The sequence below is a fragment of the Nesoenas mayeri genome, assembly GCF_963082525.1.
Source record: "Nesoenas mayeri genome assembly, chromosome: 3".
NCBI classification, from domain to species: Eukaryota; Metazoa; Chordata; class Aves; order Columbiformes; family Columbidae; genus Nesoenas; species Nesoenas mayeri.
The window spans coordinates 33,121,718-33,149,340 of record NC_137544.1 but is presented as its reverse complement, the minus strand read 5'-3'; the positions used below and the strand labels follow the sequence as shown (position 1 = coordinate 33,149,340).

Below are 27,623 nucleotides of genomic sequence, written 5' to 3'. Positions count from 1 at the left end.
TCTTGGTAGAGTTGTCACAATTCATTTCCACTGATTTAAAGCAGAAGGATAATATTAAATCTGATTTTATATACCAGTAGTTGAATACTCAGTATAGTCTAGATCATGCTTTTCAAAATATTGATCCACTTTTTTTCATTATTCCATGCTGTCATTTGTGACCTTTGGTGATGTAAAGGGTTCCAAGGGAGCAAAAGACACAGCATGGAAATTTTTTAATTGTTCTTTCCTGTTAGGATTGATAGGAATACGCATTTATAAAATAACTTAGTTTGAATGTTAAGTTTGGAAGATACAGGTTTCACTGTTGGTGTGCCTATTTCCATGACTGTACCAGTCAGAATGTTTTGGCCACGCATAACTTTCCCTTAGGAAAACAGAAAAATTCTTGGCTGATAGAATATGTAGCTTGTGAGTGTAACAGACAAGAGAAAGAATAGCTTTAATAAAAATAATCAGGGTTACCATGTTGTAACTGATACTACCTTAAATAATGGTCAATATCTTGATCTGAGAAAATCCCGACATGTCAGAGAAGACAGAGTCCTTCTGCAATCATGTAAACATCATTAGCTCTTCATGCGCGTCTAGCTAACAATTTGGGCTGGATAGCTTTCTTGGCAACTAACTTTGGTTTCAGGCTTGTAAAGAATTTGAGATAGAGTCTTGTGTTTCTGATTAATAGAAAACACTGAATTCGTATGAAATGACCTGAGCTGCTACATCTTTTATCAAGGAAAAGCCTAGGTTAAATGATTCATCATGTTTTTTTCCCTAATTTCCAGGATAATAAACTATTTTTTATCTTTTAGTTTGAGATATAATTCAGAAGCCTTTTTAAAATATTAGATGCCACTCATATTGCAATTATTGCAATGAATGCATTTTTTGTTGTGAATTGTGAAATTGTGAATTGTGAAAATTCAACTTACAGAAATGGATTTTTTTTTTTCCTATTACATTTACCTTGATCGTTTCTTTAAAATAGGAGAGCTGCCTGTGCATAGTCAGGTATATTTGAACAGCTATCTGCAAAAGGAGGTGGTGCAAAAGCAAATGTCCATGACAGAGAACTTACTTTTTTTTTTGTGTTAAGAAATTTCTCCACTATGCCCAAATATCACTTACACGGTTCAGTTCTACTGTTACTGCTAAACACAGTCAGACTGTCTTAAATTTCAGAAACAATTATATAAACTGGGACTAATGTACTTTTGCGGACAACTTTTTTACACTGCTGATTGTAACAAAATATTTAGAAATGACTAATGATTTGTGTACCTTAAAACAATGGGAGGGCAATATAAAGTGTTGTTTTGGTAAACTGAGCTAAAATGAACAAACAGAATGTTTGGAATGGTTTCACTTCAGATATTACTTGATTAAAAGCAAATATTTACAAATTATACGTTTGCATTTTTTGTAGTTAAGGGTGCTCCTCGAAACTTAAGGATAACAGATGAAACTACTGATAGCTTTGTAGTTGGTTGGACTCCAGCTCTAGGAAATGTCCTACGGTACAGGCTTGTATATAGACCGCTGACTGGAGGAGAAAGAAGACAAGTGACAGTCTCAGCAAATGAAAGATCAACTACTCTGCAGAACTTGATCCAAGATACAAGATACGAGGTGTCTGTTATTCCAGAGTATCAGTCTGGACCTGGGTATTCGCTGAGTGGATATGCAAAAACTGATGAAGGTACATGATCAATGTTGTGAATGTAGTAAGCTTGAGAACTCCTTGCATGCTGATGTGTTCATACTGAAAAGGTCATAATCCATATTGGCTGTATGTATTGTCCCAGATGAACAGGGAATTACAAAATTACTCAAACCGAGCTGACAGATAATTTAAGACAATATATCAAAATTTGAATATGTTATTTTAAAATATGGTATATCAATCTTGCAACACCTAATATGGCAAGGTAACTTGAGTGAATAATTTACCTGTATGTTTAGTTAGTTACCCTCCTGATTCTCCGTATTGTTAATGATATAAATTATATATCTTTTCAGCAAATTCAGGCCCTGTTTGTGCTTTGTTCTGAATGGCTAGCAAGGAATGAATGGAACATTTACTTGACTGAAGTTATCACTGTAGCCTTAACTTGTATGAAAATGTATGATCCTTTAACAAGTATCATGCCTTATTAAATGAAATCTGAAGAGTACAGAGACATTACAAATGTCTTGATCAATAGTGAAACTTCACTGAGATTATAAATATTAGAAACCAGAAAAGCTATCATCAAAAATAATTTAATAGGCAACCATAATGTGTTGATTTCACATTTCATTGGTGATCTTTGACCTGATTCTGCAGACAGATTCTTCAACATGGGTCTCGACATGTTGAAGTTGAGCGTATGTTGAGGTGCTAGTATGTATAAGTGTTCCAGAACTGGGTCTGTGGTTTTAAGAGGGAAAAAAAAAAAAAAAAGAGAAAAAAGACTTTATTGAGCATTTTTGCCTAAGGAGGGTGGGGACAGAGTTACACAATCCTAATTACAGTAAATTATACTGTAGCAGTGTTAGTGTATGCTATTCAAGAATTATTTTTTCAGCATTAAGTCTTATGTTGTGGTAATCTAAAAAATAAACCAAGAAATAAGGCTTGCTTCAAGTTGTTTTCAATGTCTTTTGACATGTGCAGTCCGAGGAAATCCAAGAAATTTGAGAGTTTCTGATGCTACAACATCAACAATGAAGCTGTCTTGGAGTGCTGCTCCTGGCAAAGTGCAGCAGTACTTTATAACATACACTCCAGTCACAGGAGGTGAAACTAAGGAAGTGACTGTGAAAGGTGACACTACCTCTAAAGTGCTGAAAGGCTTAGATCAAGCCACGAGGTACACTTTGACTGTGTCTGCCCTGTATGCTTCTGGAGCAGGAGAGGCCCTTTCTGGAGAGGGAGAAACACTTGAAGGTAATTATTTATTGTTTCTGTACAGTTATTCATTTATTTCATTTACTTTTAAGATGCCTTAAAGTGTATTGCCTTCCTGAGTTTTCTGTAGAAGTAAATATGTAAATGGAATATAGGCATAAAGACATTCTCTTACTTCATAGGATTTTTTCAAACCTACTGTCCATTGGAGAAAACAGTAGGGTCAAATCACTGGTTGTGGAGGGGACTCTTTTTCTCTTGAAAAAGGTGTTGCCAGAAGCACCAGCCAAAACTGACTGCACTTCTACACCAGCATTGGTGAAATATTTTGTCTTACAACTCAATTTCCAAGCAGTTTCAGTGACTGATTGTCCTTAATGTAATAGTATTAATTAATGGGGTTAAAATGTTTCATTTTAAAATGTGCAGGGTTTCTACTGTATTGAGACTGAAAAATGTTCAGTCTAGGCAATGTCAAGCTTAGGCAAAGGAGTAATGAATCATATCCTGCTTTTAACTATTAGGAATAAGAATATGGAGCAGAGCATTAACAGAATACTGGCAAAAGTATAAGTCAGAGCCAAAAACTTTCTTATAAGGAGGGGAGGCTGCTCTGTTCCTTTGAGCAGAGAATTTCCCAGACTTCTTTTCTGTGAGCATTCTCAGTGTCATCTGTTAATTGTCAGAGGACCAGGAAAGCTGCCTCCTAGGCCATGAAAGGAAGTGTGACTGTGTTCTGTGCTGGCCAGGTATGTATTGCTGAAGTCTGACACTGCAGCTGTGTAGGCACAGCACTTGAAAACATCTTACAGATTATTTATGTGGAATCGAAACTTGTCCATTGACGCTAATGCTGTTATAGTAGGGATATACTTGGCTCTCAGTTTCTCTGTCAGTTTAACTTTTTGTGTATGACATAGGTTAGGAAACAAACCAGAAAACCTAGTTTGAATAGGAAACAAATGAACAAACAAACATGTTGCAATGATTCACCAATGTGCTCAATTCACCCCACTAAGATTCAGGCACTTATGTGAAAATCACAGTTCACATCATAGAGTCTCTAGGATTTTTCTGTGATTGATGAAGAAAGGCAAACACAACCAGAAGGCAGGTAGTCCATCTGAGATCTCATTTTTCCTTCAAAGAACATTTGTCTGTTCATTGACTACAGAAGGAGCAACTGAGAGCTAGGTACCAACTCTCTGCCTGCCTCACTACCTAAGTCTCAGACAATGATCCAATCCACCTGTTTACACTGAGACAGGGTGCAGACATCAGAGAATCAGGCACCTTACAATTAATGCTGAAAGTTCTTTAACTCTCTGTTTCACAACCCATGCAAGATTCAAAACACTCCTTTTGCAGGAAACAAGAACCTGTCTCCTGCCCAGAACATTGCTGAGATCCAGATAAAGGAGAACAGGAAGCTGGGTTCTGCCTGTATCACCCAGAAAAGCCAGAGGTGATCAGGACTTAGTGAACTTTCCTGTTGATGGTGGTGCTGCCACTTCCTTTTGTATGGTAGTCTATTAAGTCTAACATTTTACTGGGAGATGAGGGAGCATGGATATGTAGGCCTTGCTCAGTTTGGGAGAGTTTGAATTCACATCTCCACATCCCAGAAGGCTGTAGTGTATGCTGAGATGCCTTGGTCTTACTTTGGAAATCTTGAGAGGCCTCTTTCTCTTTGTTAAACAGACTGAATTGTCCACTTCCTTATGGAGATGCCCCAAATTTTAGTGAAGGGCTGATCAAGTTAATTGTTTACGTTTAGTGGAAAGGTTTGTATTTGGTATCTTTGTAATAAACCTGTGAGAGATGCTTTGTTAGCATGGAGCTCTTAGATTTTTACCCTATCATAAAACCTGAGCAATAGAAAAGTCTTTTAAGGCGTTACCTAAAGCTTCAGTTAAAATGCATTCTAGATAGAGAGAGCAGTGAATGATATACAGCAGAATAAAAAGGACAGAGTAGTCAGAAAACCAGAATTCAGTCCCAGATAGAGACTGTCTTGTCATTTCAGTGCTTCCCCCCAAACCCCAGGAGGGCTCTGATTCTGATTTGGACTTTCTGCAGTGATAAACTGTCAATAAGAAGAGTCAAAGAATGCAAAAGGACAGTTGGCTATAGCTCATGAATGTATTTATATGCAACCACAAGGAGTCTAAAGTAGATGTTGCACTTAAAAAGACACAGAAGCATTCCTGCAAGAGGTTTTACTTTAAACAACTGAATTAAAACCTTATGCCAAACATTCTGTGACCAACTTTGTCTTGTGGTAAATATGAATAAATGAGCATCCTGTCACTTAGCTGGATTGCTTTTTATTCAGTTCTTCAGCTGGGAGAAACCCAAATTTAAAATTACTTTCATAATTTTGACAGGTATACCTTTGTGACTTAAATGCATATCCTTTGAAGATTCAACTGGATTTGAAAATCCTATCAGGTTGCACTCAAGAAAGCATTACTCTTCACATTAAAGCTGTATATTACATTTTTTTCGGTTAGATAAAATGTTAGTAAGAGCATATACAGATGTCAGTCATTACTGGATGATCGAATGTAATGAATAGAATACAAACTTCAGTTTGCAGGACAGCAGAGGCATAAATGTTTTCTTATGGAACATCCACCATGTATTTCAGTAATCAGCATATCTGCAGTTTCGTGTGGTAATAAAATACTTGAATTAGGCCAAAACTCTTTGGACATGGTCCATAGATATTTTGAAACACTCTCTGACTAATGTTGTGAAAGGTTCTCAGAATGTCTGTTGAAGTACATATAAGACAATATTTCATTGTATGGCACTGTCTTACCTCATTGAATGACAAAAAGACAAAACCTTTTGAGGAAAACCAGGCAATTAAGAATAAAAGGATTGCAGTTTTGGAACTAAAAGGTAACATTAAAACTTCAAAGCTTAGTATAGAAATTTACTTGAAAAAATAAGTCATGCTGCCTGTGAAGCTAAAATAAACATGGTTGGACTCAGCTGAAAAGTTACACAGGTTGGTGAAGAGAATACTTAAGTATTAGCTGAAATAATTTGTCTGACTCAGGCTGGGAATGGGACAGGTCTTAACTCCTGGAGAAATAAACTTATCAACAGTAATGACAAAAAAGCTGTGAAAGGAAGCATAAAAAAGTGTTTAGTTTTTCAGTTACTTTTTCCATGAGCCATGGTGTCTGAGAAACAAAATAGTGTGGTGTGTGTTTTTCACTGCCAACGGCAGTGAAGTACTGAGCACTTAAGTATTTTCCTGTATCAGGAATCCCAGTGGGGTTTACTTGATGTCTTCACCATATGAATTCTCACCAAATCTATTCAGTCAGTGATGTCGTAGTTGCAGGCCATCATCATATCAAAAGCAACATTTGAGATTGCTTTTCAAACTGGGGCAGTTAGTTTATGGTATCGATATGTAGTCTAAGAGAAAACAGTTTGGATGTAGTGAATATTTCAGAATTAATAAGAAAGTGGGTAAAGAGGAGGTGGATATAGTAGCTTCTCCAGCAATCGTATAATCAAGTGACAGGAAATGCAAAATCCAAGGTCTTGGATGCTTATGGAATTTTAATGAGTCACTAAATGGTCTCCTATGACTAAGGGTGTAGACAAACATTCTTACTGCCTTCAGTAATGATATGTTTTACTCTGCAAGTAGTAGGAGAACCTACATGGTCAGTTACTTGTCTTGGTTGCAAGGGTAGCCTTCAGCAGAGAAAGAAAAACTGATAATCTTCTAGACTGCTTTAACATGATTTGCAAGAACATGTCTGCCCAGACATTCATTGAAGGTCCTTCATTTATGTATGTTTTCTGCAAAGTAGTTTGGAGCAGTTACAAATGGCCCTTGGAAGTTCCTCCTCTTCCTCTGCTTTGACCTTGCAGGGCAGTTTTTCAGTGTTTTGAAATGGCTTGCTCAGGAAAACCACACAAACCCATCAACCATTCTGTGTGCTCGAGATCATGTACCAGATGGGTAATCTCTGCTTCTCCTTTTGTTTTTCTTTTTGCTAAGTATATGCTTACCCTAGTTGTTTCTCTGCATAAAGCAGAGATTGCAAATATTCCCCCAAGTAACTGTAGATAATCTCTTCCACAAACTGTTTGCATAGCTATCTGGTCCAACCCAAAGATAAACACATGCCAGAGGATCAGAATTTTATGAACTGTTCACAGACAACATGGTACAGAGAGTTTAGCAAGTGACTAATCAGAAAATTATTCATTTCTGAGGGTGCTATTCCATACCATACAGGTAATCGTTATTCAGAGATAATGGGTTTATTTTGTTTATGTGTTTGTGGAATGGGAAAAGGGAAACAATGTTTTTGTTCCTCTGCTGAAGGAGTGTGCTTTTCTTCTTCAGTATTCCAGATTTTAGAAAATTTATAGTGTTCCAATCTTTTATACAACCTCTTTCAGTTACTGGCTGATTTTGTCTGCATATATGAAGTACTGTCCGGAGGTGAAAGTTCTGGGGCTTTATATTTCATACTGCATTAAACATAACCACACGTGCAAAATATGTGCTGTAGAAAACTCTCCACTTTTATCCTCTCACTTTCAAAAGTGCATGGTGATCCTTCACAAGGCAGCTTTGGGTTGGAGCCCTTCTATAAAGGTGCCATGGAAAAATTTTCCTCAGACACATTTTGTTGGCTGTGATTCCCCACAGCTCACACAAAGTCATTGGAACTGCTAAAGTAAATTAAATCAGTGCAGGCTGCCATTTGCTGTGTGATGGAACAAGAAAACTGAGGGAACTAAACAAGTTAGCACTGATGGTTGTATTCAGTGATGCATAATACAGACTAGAGAACAAGCAGGAAACACCCACAGAAATGCCTAAGGGAAAAGTCTCCCTCTTATCCCCAAACACCCCAAAGAAACCATTTGGCTTTCAAGTTTCTTGGTGATCATATGGTCTTACCCAAGCCATCATTTACTAGAAATAAAATACAATGATAAACGTGGTGAGGGCAGTGAGCATAAATGCAACAGACAGCGAGCAGTTTGCAAGAGCTACTGTTTTTCTAATCTGTTTTTTAATAAAAGAGATGGTTGCAAGTCTGGCAAGAATTTGGTTTTCTGCCCAAAGGCGTGCTGTCAGATGAAAAGAACATACTGTACATTAGCTGGTAAAGAGATTAACTTTCATAATTTGAAGTTGTTTTAAAGAGAAACAAATGCATTGCTAGATTAAGCAATCTACACAGAAATATTTAATCCTAATGAATGTCTGAAAAGTTTGAAAGCTGCATATCTATTTTATGAGTGTCTCTTTTTTTTTTTGTTGGCATTTATATATTTTTCAGAACAGATTTGAGAGTATTTCAGTTACTGACTCTAAGCAGGGGAGTCATTACACTTTTAAATACAAGTTTCAGAGCAATTTAGAAAAAAAGCCTTTATTTTTTTTTCCCCGAAAAAGAATCAAGGGTCACATTCCCATCTTGCTTGTACTGAGAAATTTCAAAGTGAAATTCCTAAGATAGATAGAAATACTGTTGGTGTAAGAGGACATAGTTTTTTTAAATAAATGCGACTACTAGTTTACATTAGCAGAGATAACAACCCATTTTCTTTCTTTTGTACATTTTAGAAGGAACAATAAGAGGTTTGGTGTATTATGTTCAGGAGATAAATTCGAGAAATAATTATGTCATAGTCTCTTTCCCTTTAGAATGAGAACCATTATATTTCAGAGAAATAAGGCCCAATCTTGCCACCCTGTCGATGGGTAGCTATTTGTGCTGTGAGAATTAGGCTGTACTAAAGGAATATATTAGAAAGGTTGTAATGACTGAGTCACTGAGTCACTTTTCAGTTTTATTTTATGTTGTAAGCATTTCTTCGTTTACTGTTTGTTTGTTCTTTTTTTTTTGGGGGGGGTGGAGGGTGGGGCTCTTTTTTGGTCAGAAAATGGATAGAAGTTCTTTGGTAAATAAATTATTTCTTTTGGGTGTTTCTATAGCAACATAAGAATGCTTTAGAAACGAATGACCTCCTACAGACAGACTAGTACAAATACAACTGACATTTCATTACAATGAGGTTTTTAGCAAATCACAGGGACTTTACGTAATGTTCAGACTGCATAGTGCTGCTTCCGTCTCAAGAGAAACAAGGACTCAGTGTCCTCGGAAGATTTAATGCTGTTTCATGCATTGTTAAAATTATACATTCCAAGATTTTGGAGTCTGGCATTTGAAACTGACTTTTGATAATCTGTGGACAATTATTTTTGTTTTATATAGGAAGTGAAATATGTATCAAAAAAAAAGCACAGGGGAAGGTTGAATGAAAAATAAAAAGATATTTCCAGACAGTCGAGAGCAGTGTTAACTGGTTAACTGTTGGAAAAGACAGATAAAATGTTAAAGGGACTGAGTATGAATTCCTGTTGGCTTTATCCTAGAGCAGGGACTCAGGAGTGCTCTGGCCCAAGTTCCTTTGTTTTGGGTTAGAACTGTCCTGGTTTGCAGCTTCTCGTCTTTCTCCATTTCCACTAGCAGAAGAGCAAGAGACCTGCCCTAACAGGGCCATCTGCTACCATCTCATCTGATGTGTGCACTTGGATCCTTGGCTGTGACAACTTACCCTGCTGACCTAATGGGATACTCCTGACGTATCCCCATTGTAAACAATGCAGGACTCAGGCCATAAAATTTTGGTATATGTCTCTGCAAGAGTGCAAGAGGAGGTTCATTTATTTAGTTGATTCTGAACTTTTAGGATGCTAGCTTAGATCAATCCTGTGTTTAGCTGAAAAAAATCCATGGCTCTGCATGAAATTTACTGCTGCAGATTGATTTTGAAAGCTGTTTTTAAGAGCATATACAGAAAATTGTTTAAATTTGGGCCTTAACTGCATGTACAACTCCCATGGAAATCAGCTGGAGTTGTGTAAATGTTTCTGAGGGGAAAGGCCATTTGAATAAAGCCATTTGATTTTTATATAGGTCAACATTTTAATTTTAGCTGATTCACAGTCTTGTGTTCAATAACAACAGTGACTGTTGGAGAACCATGGGAAGTGAGCCAAGTGGACACAGGGAAACTCTTAATATTATATTGTGTCTCTGGCATACTATAGTGGGAAAACTTAGCACAAAAACTGGACATAGCAAAAATCCAGAACTGGGTGTAAAAGCACCTGTCTGAAAATGATGAAGTTAATTTTTGAGAGTGTGTCTGCACGGAGTGATGGTAGAGACATACGAGGGACTGGAGGCAGACTGTAGCTCTGATCTAAAGACTGTTGAAGAGAGTCTGAAACCAGTGACTGGATTGCTTGCCCAGGCAGGGGTTTGGCCTGTCTGTGCAAGCAACTTGTTCTACTGTGTACATACCATGGCTTACAGCTGCGCTTACACCAGCTGCTTCAGTGCTTTAGAGCATCACAGGACCTAGTGCCTGTTAAGGGATAATTGCTGACGACTGGGGGGGCTGTATGAAGTGATGGGCACTTTAACTTTTGGTTCAAGTCAGGAAAAAGCGGGAGTCTTTCGATTGTTAACCACTTGTGAGCCAGCCAGGCAGTGGTTTTCTTTCTTACAGTCTGCATTGTCTTTCCACGTTCCTTATCCATTCTGTTTAACCAAGCAAACAAGAAGTGGGTGTACAACAGGCATTTCTGAACATGTGGAACAAAGAACAGAATGACTGTTACTGTTGTTGTTTTATTTTTTTTTTTTAAACATAAATTAAGTAACTAGGTATTTTGTTTTAATCCAAGGGAAAATATCTCACAGGTCTGACTGCTGTTTGCTAGTCACTACAATATACCAGTGTTACTGTGGAACATGAATACATTTCTTGACTCTGAGTGTAGCAGCTTACTTGATGGAATCCTAATAATTTAAGACTTAGAGTTGGACTGCATCTTAAACACAGCTGCTCCCCTAATACAAAAACACTTGTAGGAGATCCAGTGAAGCAGAAAAAAGCTGTCAGTCAACTTCCACCTCACACATGAGGTGCAAATCAAGTTAGTGTGTTATGTTAAAGAAATGTTCTCAGTTGCAGGGTAACATATAAAAAGTCTAATTTCCTTTAGTAGGTAAGTTGTCTTGTCAGCAGTTTCCAACTGTTTGAAGTAAAAATTTTCCATTTAGTTCTAGTGGTTTGGTAGAAATCCCAGTCCCTTTTCCCTCTCTTACCTTGCCTTATAAAAAAGACATTTAGTTCCAAAGGATATTTCTTTCAGAACCAACATATTACAGTAACTGGTGTTCATTACAGTCTATTCCAAACAAATTATTTTTCTCTGTTATTTAACGACCTCAGTAATGACTTAATTAATAATCATTTTAAATATGCACTTATTTTTGCAGTCTTTCCAACATGTATCATTAGCTGTAGCATCCAGGAGTAGGCTTGCAAAAAATTGTGCTGTGGTAGCAGATACTTTAATACTGAAATCATGTTGTGGCAGAGCCATGTTTTAAAGTAGCCAAAGTAAAGTGACTTGTATATTTATATTACATTAAAATATGGAAAGAAAGGTTTTTATTGTGAGACATCTGTGCATTCTATCAAGTTAGATTTTCCATATTTTTTCCATTTGGATTGCCTTAATATTTTCTTTATTGTATGAAAAAGCCAAGATTTGGGAGTAAAAGCTTAAGAGCAGACAGAAAAATTGGTGTAATTTACTTTTGAAGGCAAATCTTTTTTTCAGGCTTCCAGGAAAATTGGTTTTTGGAGTTTAGATTCAGCCCTGGCTTTCGTTTAGTGTAGTCATTGAATTCAGTGAGACTGCATGAAGCATGAGTTGAATCAGGCCTTTTCACTAAAACTTTTTCACTATATGAAACGGCTGTTGTGAAATGATAAACAAGTTAACTTTACCAAAACCACTGTACCTTAACTTTTTTTTTTTTTTATAGAACATGCCATAATTTGTGGTGATTTATATTGTAAAGATAAAAATTGGTTTGAAGAGTAAAATTGTAAGAACCGATGTAGAGTTAGGGTATAAAAAGAATCGCCTCCAGAAGAACATGGTAGGATGTCCCAAGACTGTGAATTAAAATCAGAAACCCCTCCATAACACCAAAGAATACTGTTACATGCTCTATTTGCTACATTTGAGAGTCAGCTTTGTGATTCCCTCCGATTCTGTAATCTGTGTATCTGATGAATCTTTATTATAATGTAAACATTGTTTTCAGATAGGTCGATATTAATTTCCGTTAATCGTTAAGCCAAGTGGGATTCATTCACTCAGTTTTAACGAAGTTGTGCTGGCTATGAGATATTTCCAAAATGAAGTCTTTCTATGGGTATTAATAGTTCTGTTTGGTCCTGTGGGATTAAGTTTGGAAATGTTGCAGATTTGTGGTGGAAACAAAAGACAAATGAATATGAAAAGTGAAAACACGTTATATGACTGAAGCTTCTTTATGCTTCTGAAAACAGTGAGGACTGTTCTTGTAATGAGCCTAAGCAGTGGAAATTGGATAGGAACTTAATTTCTCTGTGTTCAAAATTTGACACTGGTCCTGTGGCTGCTGTGGTATAATATAGGGATACATTTTTATCAGTGTAGATAAACTTAACTGTGAGGCCATGAGACCACCTCAAGTGTTGAAGTCCTCTTGCTAAGCAGTCTCTCAGGAGTGTCCTGTAGGCCACACAGATACACACCAAAGAACCAAGTGCTTCTGTGTGTATGTGGATCTGGTTTAGTGGATCCCTTTTGCAGATTTTGCTAACGGTGAAGCCATTGCACTAAACCCACCAGTCAATGCTCCTTTCCTGTCATTGAAAGCCAGCCACTGGAATAGGAAAATTGAGCACATGATATAAATGTACATTAAACATTAAACAGAGGCAGATCTTTCACTGCACCACTTCAGAGCCATAAGCTCCATATTAAAGCAGTGGAATTACTCTGGTGTGTTAGGTGACACTCATGCATTCAGCTGACAACTGGATTTCACAGACTAATGAGCTGTTTCCTTCATTCCAAGCTGGCTGGAACAAACTACAGGGAGGAAAGAGGTACAAGTCTTATGAGTGGAAAGATGGAGAAAGTTTTCTACTGTAACTGTGGCATGAAGTAAACACACTGTACGTTAGTTATAAACATAAAATGACATAGCTGGTAGATCTGGTAAGTGGTACTCTGGAAGATAAGAATAGCACTATTAAATAAGAAGATAAGTTTGTCAGAGAAAGGACTGTTTCACTCAGGTGAAAATCTTTTATTTACTCCTCAGAAGAAAGTTACACATATGAGGATGAAGATGAATGAAATTATTTACTTGAGACTTAAAACCTACTCAAATGAGCTGTAGCACATCTAAGCACATTCCAAGTCTTTGATTAATGCCATTTTTATTTTATATATTCTAAAGCAAAACTGCTAAATATCCTGCATGATAAAGGTTAGAATGATTCATAGTCTAAAGTCAGCTTTAAACATTTTGTTGAAAATTCCATCAGTTTCCTCTTGAAACTACAAATATATGTTATTCAAACTAATATTGATGTGAAAAGTTTGATTTTGCTCTTATGATCAATTTACTTCTTGATTTGTGCTTTGCTAACTGTCACTATTTGTACTTTAGAGACAATTTGCTCTTTTATTTCTTGCAGAACGTGGTTCGCCACGTAATTTGGTTACAACAGACATAACTGACACTACAGTTGGGTTATCATGGACACCAGCTCCAGGAGCAGTTAATGATTATAGGATAGTATGGAAATCACTTTATGATGATACAATGGGAGAGAAGAGGGTCCCTGGAAAAACAGTGGATGCTGTGCTAGAAGGCTTGGAGCCAGAGACTAAATACAGGATTTCAGTATATGCAACCTACAGCAGTGGAGAGGGAGACCCAGTAGAAGGAGAGGCTTTTACTGATGGTGAGTGTAGCACAACATTACTACCGTATGTAACATTCTGTTCTTGGTAAAATCATTGTATTTTAAAGAAAATGGACCTTATTTTTCTTAGTTTTGTTTTTTCCTGAAAAGTGCCTCCCCCTCCCCCTAATAACAAAATGCCACCTTGGATCAGTCAATTCTGGATTTTTGCTTGACCATGAAAACCAAGGAAAACATCTTCTATGTCATGTAGATCTGGATTCAGCAACAATTACTTCCAGCTTTAGATGTGATTTTGTCTGCAAATTACTTCGAAGCCAGACTGTCATAGGTTTTGTGTAACTGCTGGAAATCAGGTGGAAGAAATATTATGGATAAAATAAGGAGAAATAGTGGGGTAAATGCCTACAGAATCAATGAATTTCCTTCCCAAGCTATTTCCCTTTCCAGTCTTCACAGTCCTCAAACTGAGGCTCACTGGGTGATTTTGATGTTTGTTATTTACCTTTCCCGAGGCTCGTCATTTTTCTTATTTGATAAACATTAGGTACTATTAGTCAAAGCAGGCTCAAGTCTCTCCTGCAGTTTAGGCAAAGTGAAAAACACTGAGGGGCCAGGGATAGGTTATTGCTGTACAACAAGAACTGGCAAGTAGACAAGACAAAATGAATGAAGGGATGCCCTGGATCAGCCTTGATGTTTCTGTTGTTTGCCTAAAGGGGTCATGTGAAGACAAAGCCTGAGGGAGTGCTCTGGGCAAGCAACATATGTGTTTACACGTTCTTGTTCTCGTTCCTAAGCATCTGTTTTGACTACTGTTGGAGACAGCCTGCTGAACTATGTTAACCTTTGTCCTTGACCCAGTAGAGCTGCTCTTAAGGTCTTGCAAGAGTAGGGATTGCTGCCATTGGTAAGAGCTGACTCCCCAGAGCCAAAGCAGACTGCTACCCTCCATCTTCCTTCTTTTTGCAAGAACAGCAAAATTAGCTCCCCAGCCTTTTCCAGGTTAAGTAGACAGCTTGGTCGTGTTGTTTGTTGCTCCTAAAGGAACTTGCTGTCAGGCCTATCGATAGACCCAGACCTGAGACTAACTAGCACTGCATCTTTCTTTTGCAAACACAATTAGAAAGCCTCAGTTCCTAGGACTGGGAGAGGATACTGCAGCCTGCAAAGCCTGCCTTACCGTGTGATGAAATATGGACCAATTCTGGCATGCCAAGAAGGTTCTGTTTTGCCAAAACCTAGATGGCTTATTCCAGCTGACAGCCAGCATTACATACCTTTCAGTTCACTTCAGATCATTTGTAACATTTGTACAGTCTGGAAAATATCTCTTAGAAGCTGAGTGCTGCAATTTGTAGAGAAAATGTTTTATTAGTTGATGTGCCTATTTCAGCACATATACTATCCTGCAAACAGTGGTTAGTGATTTTCCAAGCGTTTGAAAAGTCACTCACCACAATTTGCAGGATAGTTTGTATGCAGCCCAACACCCAACAGTTTAGGTATTTACCAGTAGATTATCAGAACTGCAAATTCAAAACTTACAAAATCTAAACTGTATAGGGCATTGTGTTCATAAAAAAACAATGGCTTTATAGTTTATCACTCTCATTTTGAGAGTGCTGAATCCATTGCTTAACAGATTATTGAAAAGTGTGGCTAAATAAAACTCCCAATTATGCTGTGTCATCATGTAATTTATACTTTTTTTTTTTTTCCCCCCCTCTTTTTTCCTCTGTACTGGAAAAAACCACTTATATTTGTTTAGACAATTGCAATTAAAAGATAATTTAACAATGGTCTCTGAAATTTCCCTGTGTCTTCCCCACAATAAAATACTGTAATTTTAAAGAGGGCACTTTTTTTTTGTTTTAAATTTTATTAATATGGCATTTTGTAGGAATTTTGTAGGCATGCATTTGAACATATCTTTATGTGACAAAGTAAACATTTATCCATATTTTTACACTGAAAAGTGTCACCAAATGCCAGGACTGTGACAGTAGACAACGAGACAGAAAATTCAATGAGAGTTACATGGCAGCCTTCACCTGGGAAAGTCTTGTCTTATCGTGTGTACTACCGACCACGCACTGGAGGAAGACAGATGTTTGGAAGAGTAAATGCCCCTGCTACAAGCATAGTGTTAAAGCGACTTAAGCCACGAACTACATACGACCTCAGTGTTGTTCCAATTTATGATTTTGGACAAGGAAAATCAAGAAAAGCAGAAGGAACAACAGGTATGTATTACAAGTTAGTACAAGATTTGATAATTAAAGTTTTGTGCTTAAAATTAATAACCATGATACACAGAAAAGTATAGCAGAGTCTGCCAAGATCATGAATTTATATGCAAACTGAAGAAAATGTTAGAGGTTTGATTTATTGGAAACTTCACTATGGCATAGTCTGGGCATAGCTTTTTAGTGTTGATATTGAGAGTGTAAATACAGTGTAAACTCTGGTTGAAAATACTGGACTTGTGTCCACTGTTTCTTAGCACAATTCACAATCTGAGGATATTTATGACCTTTCAGCTATGGTTAAATAATTGCATAGGCATAGGGATAAGACAAACTCACTTTTTCCCCTCCACATTTTCACTCCAAAGCTATAGTGCTGACTTTCCATTTACTCTAATTCCCATTTTTACAACTTTGAGATTATGCTGCTGTGGTATTTCTATGACTGCACTTCAGATTGATGCTGGAGCAAAAGTGACGCAGAAGCTAGCAGCAAGCTTATTGACCACTGTCTGTCTCTGAGTACTGACCTGCACTGGGTAGCCATCAGTTTTCAGAGGAAGTAGCTCTTGACCTAAAAACCTCATGCTGTTTGACTGGCACTCATCTGAAGAATTATTTTTTGACATACTGTGGTTGGTGAAGTTGCTTGAACTGCCAGGCTCTGAGCATGTAAAGAGAGAGGACTGTTGGCAGGACCCTTTCTACAAAAACTTTCTTGCTTCCACCCTCTCCAGGCTCTGACCTGTGAGACCCAGAACTCTGAGGGAGCAGCTTGAAAAGTGATACTGGTGACTGAGTATTAGCTGGCTGTAACTTTTGCCTGCAGTAAATTCTGATTTTTCCAGTGTCCATTTGAGGGGAAGCTGTTCCCATATCTCTATTTTGATCTATATGGCTGACCTGCTCGTTGCCATTTAAAAGAGAGAGGGCTAGTCTATAATTAATGAAGAGGAAGACTGATGGTGGTTAGTCCACCTATTGTCAATATTTGTTGGAAGATCAGATGGAAGTTTAAGATAGGCAAGATGAATTGCTATATTTCCCTCAGTCTGTTGACCGTAGAGGGAGCCTTGATCACAAACATACCCACTTAGCTGTTGCTTAGATGGCTAAAATTAGATGAAGTGAATCTCACCTTTCACCTCTTCGTACTTGTCTTTATGTCAAAGGAAAGACACAAAGAATTTAGGGCTGCCACTAATATTAGATTTGCACATAGATTTTTACATAAAAGAATACTTATTTATTTATTTATTTATTTATTTCCATAACCAGACCTGATTTAAATCCATTTTTCCATCCTTGCAGCATCTCCTTTTAAGCCACCTAGAAATCTGAGAACTTCTGATTCGACTATGTCAAGTTTCCGAGTAACCTGGGAGCCAGCCCCAGGGCGAGTGAAGGGGTACAAAGTAACTTTCCACCCTACTGAAGATGACAGGAGTCTTGGAGAATTAATAGTTGGGCCATATGACAGCACAGTGGTATTGGAGGAGCTTAGGTATGGATAATAATAATTCATGTTCTTTTTTTTTTTTTTTTGTAAATAACTTCAGCGTAGGGTTTTGTTTAATCATGATCTGGGATTGAAATGCCTGGCAAAATCTACTGTAAGTAAGGAAGTAATTTTGTCAATAAGCTACAAGGATCTTGTTATGCAGTCTCTGAAAGGCACCTGGCAGGGCTTTTTGTGAGCTTATTCAAATCACTTCCCACAGGAACTGAAGGAGGCAAAGATGTGGGCAGAGGTTGTATTCTGCTTTTCACATATGAGAAAGCTAATGGGACACTGGAGAAAGTTGGGATTTCTAAAGTTTCCTCCCAAAAGTTCCTTACCTCATGTTAAAAAAAGCCTAGTTTAGTTCTTGATTTATTTTCCTGGAGGCCTGGATTTATAAAGTAGGCTTAAGACCATGTCAAAATCTGTTATGCAAATATACTAAAGTAGAATAATTAATTACTTATCATATTAGCCTTAATTAGTCTTAAATTACTTGAATGAAGAAAGCTATAAATTTAAGTATGGAATCTAGATTCAGGTTTTACATTGTCAAAACTTCATTCTCTTGTGGAAGTCCTTGGGCTTCACTTTTTAACATCTTTTCCATGGGGGATATTTTTCTGTGAGAATTTCATAAGTGAAATGTCAGCTTTTAGTTAGCCAAGTAACTTTAGTTACAGTGCCTTTCTTTAACTATTGCAGGGCAGGAACTACCTATAAGGTAAATGTTTTTGGAATGTTTGACGGAGGAGAGAGCAGCCCTCTGGTTGGACAAGAGATGACCACCCTTTCAGATACTACTTCGGAGCCATTTTTATCTAGAGGTAAACATGATTGAATTGAAGAAAAGGCAGTCTTGGCTTTTGGATTAAAAAAAAGACCAAAAATTTACCAATATTTTTATCATTTATTTAATGCACACAAATACTTATTTACAGGATTCAGTATACTACCTACCCTGATGACATAACCTCTAGTCTGAAATGACTACTAAGTATGCCCCACTTCACAATTCTAATCCTCTGCACCCTGTAGATGATCTTATGAAGACAGTAACTCAGGCAACCATGTTTTGCTGGTTACTCAAAGCCATCTGCATTGCATTTTCAAGGCATCCACATCTGTGTTAAATCACAAGGTCAAATTCTTGAACAGAGATCGTGGCTTATCTACAGGGGTGTTCACAGGAGTAGAACAAAGGATTTTAAGCAGATCTTTAGCCCTTGGCTTGTCCTTATATGGTGACTTTTCCTTTTAAGACTAAGATGTCATAATGAACAAAGATCTGATAGTGGGGAATGTCCCAGTGTTGTTGTGTATTATTTGAGATGGTATGGAACATTATTTAATCTCTTTTTTTTTTTTTTTTTCTTTAAATATAGAAGGAGGAGACTTAGTTCAGAAATGCAATTGCTGAGTGCTGTCCTGTGTCTGTTTGGGAATTTCTCCCTGTGTAGCTAAACCATCCAGTCAAACTTTTTATGAATGTTATGATAGCAGTTTCCTTGGGCCTTTGCACGCTAGTAGTTGTGTTTCCATACTCTTAATTAATATTGAATGAGGAGAGTTTTGGGGCTCAGTCCTCCTTCATGGAAATCAGGTCTTTGCTTATTAGTAGCCAAGTATACATGTAGAGGTAAAGATTTTCTCCTCTGCCATTCTGAGGCTAGCATATCCATCAGATAGAATTTGTTAGGAGAAAGAACCTAACTGCAAAGGCTTTTCAGAGTTTAAAGAAAGAAAATATTTCTAACAATTTACTCTATATTGTTTTCACTTAACCTCTTTGATGCCTTGGTTCCACACTGGGCTGTGTAAAAAATATTCCCCTTGTGCAACTTTATTGACAACATTTTTAGAGACTTCTTAATTAATTGCTGTCCTATTCTGTCTAATACAAGAGGAGAAAACTGAGAAAAACTACATAACAGACCATCAGTTACTTTAGAGTAACGCTGTAATAAGTCTGCCAGAAAAAAAATTGCACCAAAGGTGGTTTGTTATTTTTTATTACAGCAGCTGTCATTTCTGTCTCCAGTGTTATATCTTTAAGCTAATTAGTTTTACTAATGCATGGATTTGAGTCATGGTTAATGTGAAAAATGAATTTTATATCTGGGGCTGTAAATGTAATAGTACATTATTTATTAATAGGGGAAAAAAAGTCACCCTAGGTCTGGTGCCTTTGCTGGAATTTTCCATGTGGGGAACTATGGTAGTTGGAAGAAAAATAAAAGTCAAAATAATTTAACTTTTATATTGTACATGAAGCTACCTTTAACTTCCATATTAAATTTATGCATGCGATTTTTTGAACTAACATGGTTTTACTTAAACCTTACTCCCAACTGATTTTATTGTCCTGACTAAAGACTAGATCTATATTTTCTATGCAGAAGAGGATCATGCTTTTAACCCCCAGGTACATGGAATAGTTTTATTCATGAGTCTACAGTGTTGGATCAATTATGTGGAACATATATGAAATCACAATATCTTTCAACTGTGATGAGTGTGGCTGATTTTTCTCAATGGGATTTCTTCCATATAAAGACCAGAAGCTCTGATGGCTGGAAGCCAGAAAATTTGCAGCTGGTAACACAATCTACAGGAAAAGAGAGGAGAGAGCAAGGATTTTTTTCTTTTTTTTTTTTTTTTTTAAATGGCTGTGGATAAAATCATTGTGTCTCTCTGTTTTGTACAAATATTTTGTGATTTTCCTTGTGATGAAAACAATATGATGCATATTTTATTGTGTAATTTGTAAACTGCAGATATCTGATATAACTTCCTACCTTTTCAGAACATTGCAGCTTTATATAAATGTTTGTTCTTGTCTCATCTCTATCTCTTGACTTGCGTTTATGTTTGTGTATTTTCTTTAAATTGTGTTCTTTCTTTCCTGGATGTGCGAACTTCTATACCACCTGTATTTACTATGTCTTTTTCCCCTGAAAATTCAGAAATGTTATTTTTTTGAAAATGGTTGTAATATATGCTATTAACTCCACTATTACATAGTTGAAATTGAGCAGTAGGTTAGTCAACCATGACAGACTAAAATACTGTAAATTTGGATATTTTGATAATGCTCATGGCCATGTCAGTGGTTAGCTTAGTAGTCTTTTACAAAACCTCTGAAAACAGGTTATCAACCATCTTTAAAGACTGAAACAGATGATGGCATGACAACAAAGAAGAGCACTGGCCTTGGCATTTGTGAAGACGTACTTATAAAAGGAGACATACATGAAAAAATTTATACAGCTTTTGCCATGGAACCAGTGACTAGTGTGAATAATGTTCACAAGTAGGTCATACTTGAAAGACTGCCAGTGAATGAAAATAGAGCTATTTTGGAAGCTAACTCAACATATGTCACATAAAAGGATGGGGAAAGAAAGCTATCACGCTAAGGCTATATTTTCCTCGTTGAAAGCTATCATGCTAAGGTTTCATTTGTCTGGTTGGCATGGCAGGTTTAGAATGTAGAACCAGAGCAGAAGCTGATATCGTGCTGCTGGTGGACGGCTCATGGAGTATCGGGCGGCCAAATTTTAAAACTATCAGGAACTTCATTGCCCGTATTGTTGAAGTTTTTGATATTGGTCCTGACAAAGTACAGATTGGTAAGTCTTCATATGTTGGAGGGAAAAATGAGGTATAACTACTACACAGCCACATAATAACTGCATAATGATGGCTTTTCTTCCAGGTCTTGCACAATATAGTGGAGATCCCAGGACAGAATGGAATCTCAATGCTTACCAAACCAAACAGGCTTTGTTAGAGGCTGTAGCCAACTTACCATACAAAGGAGGCAATACTCTAACAGGTATGTCACACTGCCAGGATTTTCCTTAAGCTCCAATAAAAACAACTCCAGTAGTTGACCTCAGTATTGTTCAGTGAGCTCAAATTTGTCCATGATGAAAGGACCTTACAGTTCAATTCAGTACGTTTGGAAGAGAACAGGCATAGCGTGTAAACATAAACTCAGTGGAAACCTGAAGAGAAGTGATGGAGGAGAGCCTGGGTGATAAAGAGTTTGTGTTGCTGTTGAGCATAGAAGAAGAAGAAAAGGCAGTTCCTTGTCAAGGTTGGGATGAAGACAATGTGGGGACCCAGAAGGGAGGCTAGAGGAGATCAGATAGGAGGGTGGTGCATAAAAGATAAGAGATTAGAGACTTTTAAAGGACTGAAATAGTATCAGTTGCTGGTAAGTCTAGATGATGGGCTGCAACTAGATTCCAAGTGATTCTAGAAGGAAGTAAATTGTGGAATGATGTTGTCAGGGTGAAATCACTAGGATGAAATACTCTCCTTGGTCATGACTACTATGTGGAAATAGTTTATAGTGATGGTTGCTTTCTTTGCATCATGTTAGGAATGGCCTTGGATTTCATCTTAAAAAATAGCTTCCGACAAGATGCAGGCTTAAGGCCCAGAGCTCGCAAAATTGGTGTTCTCATCACTGATGGCAAATCACAAGATGATGTAGTCACCCCTTCAAGAAGACTCAGAGATGAGGGAGTGGAACTTTATGCAATTGGTAAGTATTATATGATGAGGTGGCCCATGCCAGCCCTCTCCTACTCATCTGCTAAATGCACAGGGAAGTGGCAACATACATAAGTACCTAAAAGGGTATTCAAAGCATGTGTTTAGGAACTTAAGTTCCTGGCATTGTGTTTCGTAGCTGTCATTTCTAACAAGTTTTGTTCTCATGTCTTCTCTGTAAGGTATTAAAAATGCAGATGAAAATGAATTGAAGCAGATTGCAACGGATCCAGATGACATCCATGCTTACAATGTTGCAGATTTCTCCTTCCTGGCTAGCATTGTTGATGATGTAACCACGAATCTGTGTAACAGTGTGAAAGGCCCAGGTACATCATATTTTCAATCTAATTCATCGTTTTTTTCCATTTACGTGCTTGCACTGCTAATTCCTTTTTATTACTTACTAGGAGCACTGTGTAGCTCTTGGCTGTTTTTTCAGCTGCTGGTGTGAGGAAGTTGTGCAGACCACCTGGACTACTCTGCAGGGGTTCTTCCTTTCCTTTTAACAATGACTGTGTTATACCTAACACAGCATGACATGGCTGGATGTGCCGCCTTCTCTCCCAGAATTGGGAAGTATGTTGCTCAGTGTGTCACCTTTTTGCTCAGTGTGGCAGGTTCTTTGATGCTACTCATCCAATAAGGCAAATTTCAGCACCACTGCTCAAGTATTAATGTCTGACAGCCCCAAAGCAAAGCCTAGTGTGAAAACACAGTGATGTTAGTTGATGGTTCTCCAGTGAAACACTGGTGTTGAAGGTGGAATAGGAATGGTAGTGGGTTTGTTTGGTCTTGAAGGAGTGATGGTGAGCTATCTCTTCATACAGTTGTTTTAGAAATTCATGAAGAAACAAAAATATAAGCAAGCACCTAGTGTGATGGGTTTTGTTTTGTTTTATTTTTCCGAAGTATTTTTCGTCTCATGTTTTTATTTCTGATGATATAAGATAAATCAATAATTTTTTAATTTGCTTTCACTTGTAGGTGATTTGCCACCTCCTTCTAACCTAGTTATTTCAGAAGTGACACCTCGTTCTTTCAGGCTGAGATGGAGTCCACCTCCTGAGAGTGTTGATAGATACAGAGTTGAATATTACCCTACCTCTGGAGGTAGCCCTCAACAGGTTTGTACTATATGTTCATCTCTGACTTGGGCTTCCACATCACATTAATGTCATTTTGAAGTTTGTGTGTTTGCTATATAACAGCAAATGAAAAAAGACTCCCAAGGTCAAGAATATCATGCCTTGGTAAATGACACACAAAATAACAAGAAGTAGGAGCATAAAAATGATTTTTTTTAAATTTAAATCATAAATCCAGGAGTAAAATGTATTTCTTAAAAAAAGTTGACTGATATTTCTAGTAAATCCTTTCTGTTCATATTCCACTGTCATATATTGATTTAATTATGTCTGTAGCAGAAATTTTCTGAGCATACTCATGGTTCACTGTCTTCTTAGTACTTTTTCCTGTTAATAGGAAAAAAAAAAGTGGGTGATACAGGTTGTGAGGTAGTGCTTAGATTAACACTATGTGATGGTAATTTGAATCTGTGCCTAAGTATATCCTCCAAACTGTTTAATGAACATGGTCAAACTCATCTTGTGGTTATTAGTTCTCTACATAGAGAGCCATTAACTGGCAACCCTTGATTCTAGGCAATCTGAATTACTCGTCACTTTCTTCAACCAGAGAGAACAGTATTTAGGAGAATGATGTTAGGTGACTCTCTGTACCTAACTCTGAATTTCCCATCTCTGAATGTGGCTTTTAAATCTTAACTCAGATTTGACTCATGGAGAATTCCATCTTGATAAATCATAGCCTCAGAATTTGACCTTTGATTAAGGTTGGAGCAGTCATTCCAGTGCACACTGACTTTACAGCTTGACTGCTTGCTGTCATTTCTGTTCTGCAAGGTGTTGCTAATGCCATGTGCTGTAACCATCTAGATTATTCTGAGTGTTAGAACTTTTTTCCAAGGTGGTAACATATATCCCTGGCGCTTTCTTTATGTTCCTGTGTAATATAAAAGTGTAAACCATGTGTGAAAGCAGAATGGACGAGTTCTCCTAGATATATCCAGCTCTATTGAAAATGACTGTCTGTCTGAGATTTCCCTACAACTTACTTTGCAAAAATAATGGTATATTGTCAGACAAAATACACAAAAGATTAAGACCATACTTGTTTTTAGTTCTATGCCATTTACTTCTGAAAAGTTTCACAAGGAATGATTTTTTTTTTCTTAGAGAAAAGATTACAAATGCATTTGTTGTACAGTGGTTAATATTGCTTCTCTTTTATGTAGTTTTATGTAAGTAGGATGGAAACAACTACAGTTCTGAAAGATCTGAAACCTGAAACAGAATATGTTGTTAACGTGTTTTCTGTGGTAGAAGATGAAAGCAGTGAACCTCTGATCGGCAGGGAAACAACTTGTAAGTTACAAATGGAACTTGAGTAACATGTTAACATGCAGCTGGCATCTGGGTAACTGCCCAGTAGAACTTTTAGCACTATGAGGTTTCTTCTTAGAGGCAACAGCATTTTTAATTTGAATGACCAAATTGTGCTGTGTTACACCGGTTGTTCAGATCTTGGCTGGAAAACTTTAACAAAGTGTAACTGCAGTGTGGTAAAAAATGTTTGTCCCAGCTTCTCTCCAGGCTCATAAAGCACAGCTGTACAAGACTAGAGCAACAGACATGAATTACGAGACAGAGTTTATAAATTCCTGAAATCTGATCATAGACAAACATGTACTTCTTTTTTTTTTTTTGTGCCAGATAATTCATTTCTGCTACTAGCAGCCAGAATATGATAGTAATTCAATTTAATTTGATAAGATTAACAAAAATCCAGTTCGAGGCAATTACATCACTTCTATGAGACATAACTTAGGCACATTTCTACTATTAGTGGTCTATATGATTGATTTAGGTATATTTGTGCTAAATGCAACATAGAGTGACTTTCCTACCCCTATAAGAATACTGAATGTTAGGTGTTTATTTAATTTATTTGATTGTTCTGTATTAGACTTGTCAGGAACTGTTAAACTATGTACATTATTTATATGAAATATGTGACAATTTTTGATGTTTATTAAATTAAGAAATACAGAAAACAAGAAGAAAGTACAAAAATTCCTTTTACAAGTATAGATCCCAAACCAGTCACATTGTTTCATATTTGAGCATTTATGCGAGCTAATGTTGCTTTTTAGAACATTCAAATGTTCCAGTGCAGACGTGTAAGACAGTTTTAGCTGTGTGTATAGCAAATCTGTAGCACGTTCAAAATTTGACAACCATTGCCTCATTCTTAAACTAAGCACCACTTAAAGTACCACTTCTTGCAGATCATCTTTCCACTACCCGTAATGTACCCTAATACCCATGTACAATATTCTCAGTGGTACTACCTGTGATGTGAAGTATGAAAGGAGAAGGTGAAGGAAATAAATTAATATGTACTTTTTTTATTTGACAGTGCCAATCTCTTCAGTCAGAAACTTGAATGTTTATGACATTGGATCAACTTCCATGCGAGTGAGATGGGAACCTCTCAATGGAGCTACTGGTTATTTGTTAACATATGAACCTGCGAATGCCACAGTCCCAACCACAGAGAAAGAGGTAAGAGAATTTATCTTCACTTCCTGTTCTCTACAAAAAATAAATTAAGAAAAGCTGATAGATTTTCTTGATCTATCATAATAGTCAAAAGAAACTGGCATGTACTTCTTGAAGTGTGGTTAACTTACTGGGATATTGTATACAATGACATCAGTCAGGAAGCTGAAAATATACTGTGAATCTCACAAACAAAATTCCCTTGAGGTTAAATCATTGCTTGCTTTTCTGCCATTGCTTCCTTCTGTTTTTAAACATGATGTGTTATTTTTCATGTGCAGATGCGTGTTGGACCATCAGTGAATGAGGTGCAGCTGGTAGATCTCATCCCCAACACTGAGTACACTTTAACAGCTTATGTATCATTTGGTGATATCACCAGTGACCCACTCACCACCCAGGAAGTGACATGTATGGATATCTTGATTTTTGCCTTGTTATTGTTTCAGCAACATTTAATTTCAATTTTATTTCATGAAAGAACTTCTATACAGTCTGTTTTGTTTAGAAGACCATCTTGTCCATGTTTTATACATTTGCTAACACTCATACATTTCCAAAAGATCTTAGAGGTGATTTCAATTAAAAGGCACTAACTATTAAAAGACGATGAAAAGAGTTTCTTCCTTGAATAATGAAGAAAGTTGTCTTGACAATCTCAAGGTTATAGTGTTTTAACAAATGTCTCAGTTTTTCTTGCATTAACTTAGAAACCTTGTTCCTGAATTTAGACATTCTTTAAAGTATAGGAAATGCTAAGGAAACATCCCATATCAAGAGAAAATTGAACTAAACATGGGTTTCTTTTTTATGTCTTTCCTTAAATATTTCCTATTGGCAGAGGTATTTCTGGGCTAGATACACTCATTACGGTTATTTGGATGTTCTTTAAAAATGTTAAACCCTTAACTGTACATGAAAAGTTGCTGTTACCAGCAAAAGTTATGATCTAAGCACTGATAATTCCAAAAGTATTGTGCTCGTAATTTAAAAAGGTAGAGCTATTGTAGTTTATAGCTATTCTGCTCATTGCTGGGACAATAAACTACTTAGCTATCTCACCTAATGGCCAGAGCAATGAAATTCCCAGAATGTTATTGCCTCCATTTCAATGAAATCCATGAAAATAATTCAATTATTTCTCTGAGAGACCTATCCCTTTGCCGTGAATAGTATTTTCACTTGCTACTGTTGCTATTTTTACAGTACCTTTGCCTGGACCCAGAGGCTTAACAATTCAGGATGTTACTCACAGCAGCATGAATGTCCTTTGGGATCCTGCCCCAGGGAATGTTCAAAAATACATCCTAAGATACAAAATAGCTGAAGAAGCTGATGTAAAGGAGGTAAATGACAGGAAGAGTCTTGAAAGTACTAGAAAACAGTTTTATTTTGAGGACCTAGGTTACTAAAATAATAGTAAAAGTAGTATAATAAGACACTACCGAGAATAAAGTTCATGGTGATTCCAGTCAGGAAAGGGTACTGATTTCCTGGAAACTGAATTAGCATGAGATAGATTTCTTTGCATACTCCCCTGTTTCTCCTCCTCCAGAGAGGAAAAATCCTGGAGATTTTTCCCATGCTTTGATCAACAGCCATTTCTACTCTCTGCCTGTTATCTTGCCTAGCCTTAAGAACTAGCTTACAATTAGGAGGGCAGGGTAGTGGAATAGAGATATGATAGCCCCTTTGTCCACTGTTAGAATATGTGTGAGCATTGTTAGAGATGTTTTTGAGTTATGTGGAAGCTTTCCATAATTGCCCTTCTAGGCATGAATCAGCTCTTGGAGGATTAAGTGTGTTTTTGTAAGGGAATGAGAATTTCCTGGAGATGCAGTCTGCATCCTTATTTCCAAAAGAAGGAAGCAGCGAAAGCTCCACAAGTAGTACGAGTATCTGAGACAATATGCTTTGCAAGGGGG

The 27,623-nt window shown here is 37.1% G+C and overlaps 1 protein-coding gene across 1 annotated transcript in view; it reads left to right on the top strand.

The window, feature by feature from the left end:
• COL12A1 (collagen type XII alpha 1 chain) overlaps positions 1 to 27,623 on the top strand; it is a gene marked incomplete at both ends in the record, with an annotated part of 99,033 nt that overhangs the window by 16,489 nt on the left and 54,921 nt on the right. The window contains 15 exons of the mRNA XM_080342004.1: positions 1,427 to 1,699; positions 2,657 to 2,929; positions 13,511 to 13,780; positions 15,721 to 15,987; positions 17,302 to 17,494; positions 18,197 to 18,318; positions 20,974 to 21,123; positions 21,210 to 21,329; positions 21,882 to 22,046; positions 22,237 to 22,383; positions 23,042 to 23,181; positions 24,372 to 24,501; positions 25,556 to 25,701; positions 25,980 to 26,109; positions 26,905 to 27,044. Of these exons, the coding sequence (XP_080198130.1) occupies positions 1,427 to 1,699; positions 2,657 to 2,929; positions 13,511 to 13,780; positions 15,721 to 15,987; positions 17,302 to 17,494; positions 18,197 to 18,318; positions 20,974 to 21,123; positions 21,210 to 21,329; positions 21,882 to 22,046; positions 22,237 to 22,383; positions 23,042 to 23,181; positions 24,372 to 24,501; positions 25,556 to 25,701; positions 25,980 to 26,109; positions 26,905 to 27,044 (2,666 nt within the window). The remainder of the gene's footprint in view (positions 1 to 1,426; positions 1,700 to 2,656; positions 2,930 to 13,510; positions 13,781 to 15,720; positions 15,988 to 17,301; positions 17,495 to 18,196; positions 18,319 to 20,973; positions 21,124 to 21,209; positions 21,330 to 21,881; positions 22,047 to 22,236; positions 22,384 to 23,041; positions 23,182 to 24,371; positions 24,502 to 25,555; positions 25,702 to 25,979; positions 26,110 to 26,904; positions 27,045 to 27,623) is intronic.